The sequence below is a fragment of the Cuculus canorus genome, chromosome 5, assembly GCF_017976375.1.
Source record: "Cuculus canorus isolate bCucCan1 chromosome 5, bCucCan1.pri, whole genome shotgun sequence".
Classification (NCBI taxonomy): domain Eukaryota; kingdom Metazoa; phylum Chordata; class Aves; order Cuculiformes; family Cuculidae; genus Cuculus; species Cuculus canorus.
In genome coordinates, this window is record NC_071405.1 from 14,587,751 (window position 1) to 14,596,546 (window position 8,796).

General features: G+C 44.8%; 1 protein-coding gene across 1 annotated transcript; it reads right to left on the minus strand.

Moving 5' to 3' along the window:
* Positions 1-2,274: 2,274 nt before the first annotated feature.
* On the minus strand, positions 2,275-8,099 carry FGF3 (fibroblast growth factor 3). Its single transcript, XM_009564312.1, has 3 exons — positions 7,841-8,099; positions 5,870-5,973; positions 2,275-2,607 (listed from the first exon to the last, which is right to left on the minus strand). Exons 1-3 carry the CDS (start codon positions 8,097-8,099, stop codon positions 2,275-2,277), a joined length of 696 nt encoding a protein of 231 aa, XP_009562607.1.
* Positions 8,100-8,796: the final 697 nt, after the last annotated feature.

Here is an 8,796-nt window from a genome sequence, read left to right on the forward strand (position 1 = left end):
TCACTGCCCATGGAAGGTGTCACTGTCCACAGCAGTGGCATTGGATAGGCTTTTGGTCCCTTGCAACTGGATGGGCTTTAAGGTCCCTTACAACCCAAACCATTCTATGATTCTATGATTCTATCACTACCTCTATCACTATCCCATCACCATTTTCACTTATTTTGTAAAAGCAAGAATATTTGGGAACAGGGTTCATGGGGATTTGTACCCTTTTTAAGCCTAGTTCTGTTCTGTGTGCACCACATTGCATTATTTCATGTACATCACTAAAGTGTCCTTTTATAATACATTATTTCAGTGTAATGGAAAGCAGAGAACAAAGAATTTCAACTTTCTCATTTAAACATAGCTTCCTTCTTTGTTAGAATATTACAGGAAAGATATGAATGTAGGAGGAATGGAGCATACTTTTTGGTATAAATACACATTTCTGTTTTTAGCTTTATAGGAATGAAAGCAGTGCTAATCCTGTAGCTACGATGCATAGTAAACTCATTCTATGGACTCATTTTACCTCTCCCTCTCACAGAATTCACCCCTTAGGGTTTTAAGTGATCACACTGTTATTCACTAGGCAGCCCACAAGAAGACCTTTGTGTCAGTGTGACCAGGAATGGGATTTGCACCTGTCTCTTTCTATATAATGTGGGTGTATATAGGGTTGGGAAGCCCTGGCCCCGGCTGCCCAGGGAAGTTGTGGCTGCCCCATCCCTGGAGGTGTTCAAGGCCAGGTTAGATGGCCCTTGGGCAGCCTGATCCAGTGGGAGGTGTCCCTGCCCATGGCAGGGGGACTGGAACTAGATGATTTTAAGGTCCTTTCCAACCCCAACTATTCTATGAGTCTATGAGTCTTTGATTCTATTTAATTTAACAGATGTTTCATTAACTTCAGATTGAATGTTTTAGTGCAGTACCTTTTCTCCAGCGGTGCTACATCAGGGCCTAGATATAGGAATTGAAGAGCACCAGGCCAAATCTCATTAAAATGACCATTGTTTCTGCTTGTCAAGCACATCTAACTCTCTGTACTACTCTGTCACCTCCTGGATGTGAAAAGAAATTTTAAAGCTTAACCCCTTGCTAGAAATCAAACTTGTGCTGTGGACTCACCCCAGCTTTATAAAAGTTGACTTCCAGAATCAGAGTACAAAAATGTCTAGAACCATATTTTTATGTGGATTGAACCAAACCTCGAGATTGTTAAATCATGTCCAGGTTTGCAGCTTTCAGTTTAGGACTACCTTGTGAAAATATCAGGCATTTGAAAAGAAAGGAAAATGAGAGCATGACAGCCACCTTAAATTAGTGAGTCGCTACAGTTTTTATATACCTAATGTGACTGTTATTTTCCCCCTAAATAGGAAAGACATATTTAACCTGGAACTAGAACTTCTTGTAGAAAACTTAGCTGAACCAAAGTATCTGGTACAGATTCTCATCCCAATGCTGAATTTCCCTGTATTGCAAGTTCAGTCCACACCACAAATTCATATTTCACAACATTTTTTGTTCTATTTTAGGAGAGAATTCACCAGTTTTTAAACAGTTACATCTTGCTAAAGCTTGGCCAGTGGAACTGCCATTTTACCAACATTCATTTATTTGAATGACGCAGTCAGATGTCTTGGGTTATTAATTAAAGAAATTCAAGGATACACTAGTAATGAGTAGGTCTGTCGAAATGTTTCAAGCAGCTTACAATTATAATTATTGTGGAGAGTCATGGAAAAAGTGTAATTGATGCTGCCTGATCATAAAATAAAACTAAATATATGTAAGTTAAAAAATAAACCAATTTTCTATCTCTTGTATTCAATAAAGGAAGGAATGTGGCCTTTTATGAAGAACTCCCAAAAGAACTATGGAAGTGCTATGCTTTCTCTGTGGAGACAAAACCAGTAAGAATAAAATACTCATATGATCTGGGAGCACAGGATTGCTGAGATAATACCCTATGGCAAGTTAGAATGAAAAATACTAGTAAAGAGAATTTTTTTTTAAAAAAAAGAAAATGTGAAAGTCATTTACAAAAATTCTTACATCCAACTAATTTACATTTGAATGTGCCTTAGTTTATCTCACATCTCTTTTACCACAAGTAGTAATTCTACAATAGCTAAAAGTAAATGATGTGACTTTCACTTATATTATATAGCTTATAAAAACGTCCTTGTTAATGCCTGTCATACAATCACAGCTGTTAGTTTTTTTAGTAGTATTTTGAAGACTCTCAGTCACTTCCAGCCCCTGTATGAGGTCCTCCAACCCCCATCAGCGTCCTCTCCTTCTTCGATGGTTCTTGCTTGGGGGCTTCAGGAGGCTTTCTCGGTATTTCACGTTCGTGTGAAACAGTCGGACCATCTCATGGTCTTTGTTATCCAACACTCTGGGCAGAAAGAGAGACGATTTCTGTGTCCTGCGAGTTTTAAAGCCCCTTCTGGGTCGTCCTTTTCCATTGATTGAGACATACCAGAGTCTCTCTGCACTGGCTTTGCGCTTGGTGCCGGCTCTGTTAGGTACAGTCCGGTAGAGACGGGATGCGTAGGTGTTATAACCCAATTCATGGATCCTCTCTACGAACTCACACTCTGCATTGTAATTTTCCTGTAAAGCAAACATGATAAAGTTTAAGAAAGACTCTATTAACATTAGCTGTCTTCTATCTCAATAACCTTGGACTACCTCAATAACGTTGCTCTTAAGCAAGACTCTACTCGGTTTTAGGATGAGGACAACACCACCTGTGTTAAGAAAAGCTCAGACTGGTACTACCAAAGGTGAGCAAAACAGAAGCACTGAGCCTGGCCTGCACTGCAACAGGGTGCTGTCAGCAGTGTGAGCACGTGTCATGGGTCAGAGAGAGAAAGAAGCCAAAAAACAAATTGAAAACAAAAAATGGCATGTGAACAGGAATGAATAGCTCTGCTGATTGTTCAACTATAAATATAACTTTTTTGTGTTCGCAGACCTAAATATGCCTGTGAACTGGACAGACAATTTAACTGTTGCCTGACACTATTAAAAAGGTAAAATACTACAGTTCAAGGTAAAGTGTGTCTCGTTAGTTAATTAGTAGGTAGATACATCTACAGTCTGTTACAGTCCATTTGTTACAGATATTTGAGCAGTAAACTCCTTTATGAAGCGTCTTTGTTTGCTTCAACATAACAGAATGAAGGAATACTCTGCCCACCAGTGTGTTCCTCCAACATTCTAAGCTGCTTCTTTATCACAAACCGTAAGGCAGAATAAGCACCCATCCCGAGTGCTCACGTTTTACTTGATCTGCCAAAATTTGCCCCTTTGCATCCGGTCCTCAAGTGAGAGAAAACATTGTGCAAAAGCCTGGCGAGAACTCCCTCCTCCTCCCTGGGAGCAGTAGAAACAGTACAAATAAAGGACCTCCCACGCTGCACATCTTTTCTTAACTACAAAATCATCTGTGCTGTACCTGTGTGATTAAGACTTTAGTATCTAACATGTGTTAAGCACAGAGGCAGAGGGGAACTGCTGCCATGGTCTTTACAGAGGTTTTTTATTTAACATTGCCTCTGTGGAGGACATGGAAAGGGCACAGGTAGCCAGGCTGGGGCCAGAAAAGCCATAGGCTCCATTAACAACATGTCTTTAATGCTGTTCACTCACCAGAAATGCTGATAGGCATTTAACAAGATTTTAAAAGACTCCACATGTCTCAGCTTCCCAGCTGTAAAACGGAAGTGCCCTTCCTTGCAAGGACAAGGTTTTCATATGCTGTGGTGCTGGAGCCCACGCAACTACCATATGGAGGTAGATTTGTCCTGCTGTCTGCTTCAGTTCTAGTTGTAGAGGGTTTATCACAGAGGATAAACCCAGAGGATTATCACAATCTGCGAAGGACACAAAGGAATTCTGCAGACTCAACAAACTCATTTTATTGACATGGGAAAACTGGTGATCCAAGGAATAACGGAGTTATTCCAATACCATTTCATGAAATGTTCACTGTAAAATTACCCCCAAAAGAAGTCAGTCTTATTTGAAATAAGGGCTTTGTGCAGCTTGTAACATCAATAAAGTCTTTGGCCATTTTTTTTCTAGGCAAGAAAAACCAGGATTTTTTTCTTGAGCTGAGCCCTCACCCTTTGCTTCTTCTGTGAAAAAATAGCTTTTCCTGGATTGTCCCTCCAGCTCTGAAACACAAGTCTGAAACAGTCTCTCTCCAACTTGAGCTGGACCAGCACAAATTATCTCTTGTAGTTGTACAGAAACCCTTCCTGGCTGATATTTCTTGGCACATGGCAGCTGCACAAACTTCGGGGTGGCCTGATGCTCCTCACACTAGAAACAGAAGTCTAAGAGAAAAGGACTCTCTGGGCTATCCTACTCCAGGCCTTTCTCTACTCTAGGAGTAGAGTAGATTTTTCTTCAGAATGTCTTTAGCCTTATTTTAATTCAGTTTAATGAATCTGGAGGGAAAACCTACCTATTTTGAACAAGAAAGAGGTAAAGATGAGAAATAGCTTGAAAAATTCATCCTTTCCTTTAATTTCTTTGCAGCTGGCACTGGCTCTGAGCTGATGAAGGAGCTCCATAGAAAAAGATGCCCATTTTAATTGGAACATTAACTGGAAGAATAAAAGTGGTCAGCCACAGATGTGGCAGAACAGAGTTAGTATGTCCTCATTCCATTTCAGCTATGTTTTCCTTTGCCAAATTTTGTTGTGTTCTACTGCTCTGGGCCAGCAAAGAATCATCATCTTTGCATGCAGGGTCTTTATCAGTGTGCATCATTTGAGACACCTTGGGTCGTAAGCACTATCAGAACAATCTTGAAAAGGTGGAGTAAAATACATTAAATCAGGGAGGCAACTGAGTTGATTGTGTTATCTAGGTTGCATTCATGTGGAAAAAGCTCACATTGCTTGGGAATAGATCATACTCTTCAAATCAACAGGATCACATGTAATTGGAGGAAGTTAATTTCACATGGCCATATTTTACCCTCCTCAAATTTGTTTCCATACCACAGGATTCCTGGAGAAACAGCATCGTATGACTATTTTACAGTAAGCAATCACAAGATTGAGAAGGATGTAATCAAAGACAATGGAAGAAATTCAAGTAGGTAGATAATGTGTATAGTATACACACTGACAAATACACCTTAGTGCGTCCCTGAATGAGAAGAAGTTTAAGCTAAAGTCTCTTATTCACTGAGGGAAAATATTGGCTGGGCTGAAAAGGCAGTACCAGTAGAGTCCAGATTTTACCTCAAAGGTCAGGACAAAAAATGAGGTCAGAGGAGTAGAATAAGGTGTTTGTTTTCACATTTATCCTCTTGTACTTTCTCATACTTCCTTTCCTTGCTATAGCCCTGTCTTTTAGTACCTGCGAACACTTTCTCTGCCCAATCAAATGGTGTATGCAAAGGAACTCCCATCAGTAGGCTGCTTTCCAGTAACAGAGATGCTCAACATCTTCTGAATACTTTTTATCTGACATGTATATCCTCCACCAGTGTCCAAGATGCACATAAAGTATAGATGTGGATAATTTTGAATAGAGATGCACGTTCTGCATTGCAAAGGCTGACTGTTGGGGTCAACTGTGCGCCAAATTGCTCACAATTTTAACCATGTGAAATATCTTTGCAAAATACATTCTTCTGCCTTTGGCTGTGCAGGCAATAAGAAAGTAAGAACACAGCTTCTTTCCACTTTTAAAAATATCCTGACAGGTTGCCTGTAACAGTTCCAGAGAGAAATCTGTTATGAGATTATTTTTTTCTCTATAAATGTATATTTATGAGAAATCAGTGGTCCCCACTGGACCTGTTAACCCTATGGGAAATGACAGGCATATGACAGTCCTAAGAGAAACTTACTGATGCATAAAGTCTGCCTCTTTTGTTCATGGCCAGGTATCTGCCAGAGAACAAGCCCTTGATGGCAACGATTCCAACATCAACAGCAGTTATTTCAAGAATACCTAGAAACAAAAACAATTATGAGATGTGTTGTTGCGCCCCATCACATGTAATTTTTTTAGATACAGTGGAATGAGTGCTTACCTGCAGAGTATGATTTCACAGCTACCACTAGCTCGTATCAAAATGATAGCGCAATTGTGTGAATGAAATAAGACTAGTATTTGAAGCAATATAAACTAATGATGATATGGGAATTGCTTGAGACAAGCTTGACAATAAATCCCTATGTCTGATTGAGATTGAGCTCTTTCAAAAATGAAAAAGACCTGACACTGAACTAGAGGTTCACTTAATCCTATATGTATATAAAAAAGTTTTAATCCTCTTTAATGGTTAGGAACATAAGAGCTCTTGACTTAGTGAAACCAGTCACAAAGCTGTCCGTTTCAGGACAAAGCCCTTGCTGAGATCTTCAGAGGGTCGGCTGCATTTTAGAGCCACGTATATAACCACGAAAAGAACTTGTCATTTAAGAGGTCAGTGTAGCCCTCCAGACAAGGACGATATGACTGTCGGAGCCAAATTAAATGGGAAGAGATTTGCAGGACATCAGAGATGGGGTCTCAAACACAAGAGTGTCACAGGGGAGGTTGGGAATACCTGCTAAAATGTTTATGCCCAGCCAAAGGTGCCACAACACTGATGAAGGCACAAATGGTTTGGGAGGTGTTGTGATATATGTACACGGCTCTCTAGGTGGCTCGCTCAGACTCTGCTCTCAGTTTTCTGGCTGGCTTGGTACTTTCCAGAAGTGTTTGGAAGCAAGAGGTGACCTCTTGCACCCAAACCCATCGCTGCCTTTCTGCAGGGATAATACGTAGCCAGGAGCCTGAACCTTTTGCAGAGCTGGGTTGCTGTCCTGACCGTGTCTGGGAGAGTTGGTATGGTTTTGGTACAGCTGTTTTAAATCAGGCACCGGTTCGCTGTTCAAGGATGCCTCCTCCAGGCTTTGATAGAGAGGAGGTTTTCCTTTAGGAAACAGTGGTTTTCCTTTATGGACTTCAGAAAGACCCCTGAGGTCTCCCTATCTCTGTGTGCCATCATCAGCCGGGATTTACGCTTCCTGGGGTGCCCGGGGCCGGTCTGGGTGCGGGGGCGCTCGGGGCTCCCCCCGGGGCTGAGCCCCGTTCTCCTCCCTCCTGCCCCCTCACTCTCGGCATATCCCGTTTCATCTTAATTACCGCCGATCCTCGGCAATATGTCAAAGGGGACAGATGTGATTTAGCCCAGAGAAGCTCAACCCCCCCACTCCCCCCCCCCGCGGGACACGAGCTGGGGCGGGACGAGGGAGATGAAGGCAGCCTTCAGCCCGCCGAGGAGGCTTCGGGGAGGTGCGAGGGCATGGGTTGCCCAGTGGTCCTGGCTGGAGGAGGGATGGCGTGGGGAGGAGAGCCTGTGGCAAGTGACATGGCAGGTTCCTGATCTTAGTCACTGGGAGCTCGGGAAGGAGCTGGGATTTGGGGGTCCCCCTCTGCCCCACAGGGATTGAGCATCTCCACCTACGGCTAGATCCACTTAGGAGTCTCCTGCCTGGGCTGGGGGCAGGCGGAGCTGTCCCATGGAGCCCACCAGCCCTCGGGAGAGGAGCGAAGGGCTTGGGAAGGGCGCTGCCAGGGTCCAGCCGAGCGGCTCACGAAGCACCGGGGAGAGCCCGGCGGGGGGAAAGGGGCGAAAAACCCAGCCCTGGGGAAGCCCCCGGTTCCCACCGAGGAGCTCCAGCCTCCAGGCAGCCGCTGGGCAGGAGGAGAGGCCGTCCCAGTACCCGCCGTCGATGCAGGATGCAATTGGTCCAAGCGAGAGACACCCCCCCCCCCCGCGCCGGCCCGGGGGAAGCGGGACGGGGACAAGGTGTGCCCGGTTACTCACTGAAGACGCTGTTTTTCTCCAAGGTGCCATTGATCTTGCCGTTGGGGTGGATCTGGAGGTGATACTTGGTGGCACAGTAGAGCTTCCTGCGCCTGGGGGCTCCCCCGAGGTGCTCGTAGACCCCGCCGCGTCCCCCCGCATCCCGGCGCGGCCGAGGGGGGCTCGGGGATGCTCCGGCTGCCTCGGGCACCCCCGCAGCCCGGCCTGGGCACCACGGCTCCTGCAACAGGCTCAGGAACAAGATCCAAATTATAACCATTGTGGCATGGTGGCCGCAGCGTTTGGTCTGCTGGGGAGATGGAGGCTTGGAGCGAATGACACCAGGGGTCCCATTAAAGCCGTCTTGCTAGCAGCGCTCCCAAGTTGCAGAGCACACACTGGTTCGAGCCGTGAAGCATCGGCAAGTTTTTATCAGCCTCGATCTGCCCCTTTTATCTGTCTCAGATTTACTTAAATCAATAGACATCGGCAAAGGCCACCGAAGAGTCCCAGCTGTTTGTATTAGATGGAGCTGCAGTGATCAGCCTCCTCCTTGGGTTTCCAGATAGACAGACGGCATGCATGAGAGACAGGGAGGGAGAAGAAGAAAGAGAGAGAGAGAGAGAGAGAGAGAGAGAGACCCACTGAATTTCAGCAAGAGGCTGTGGGGAAAAATAGTTGATCGACGGAGCATAGAAATAAAAGCAGCTTCCTGCAACAATAGCCTGATCTGCGACCAATTGATACAAAGCAGAGAGGCAAAAGGTATCAGTCTCGTGTGAACTCCCAGAGAGCAGCGTGGATAAAATTACACAGCATCTCTCCTCTCCCCCGGCTCCCCGCACACCCCCGCACGGCGAGAGGGGAGGGGATGCGGCTGCAGCGGGGGTGATGCTCCAAGCGAACCTCTTCGGGAGGTGGTTTTGGACAAACGCGCATCTTAAAAGCGTTTAACACGCGTAAGAAATGGGGATGCG

Excerpts from the sequence above, each read along its gene's own strand:
- FGF3 (XM_009564312.1), bottom strand. The coding sequence starts at position 8,099 with ATGGTTATAATTTGGATCTTGTTCCTGAGCCTGTTGCAGGAGCCGTGG. Across the intron at positions 5,974-7,840 it reads GGAGAAAAACAGCGTCTTCA|GTATTCTTGAAATAACTGCT; the intron begins GTGAGTAACCGG and ends TTTTGTTTCTAG. Across the intron at positions 2,608-5,869 it reads GAGGCAGACTTTATGCATCA|GAAAATTACAATGCAGAGTG; the intron begins GTAAGTTTCTCT and ends TTTGCTTTACAG.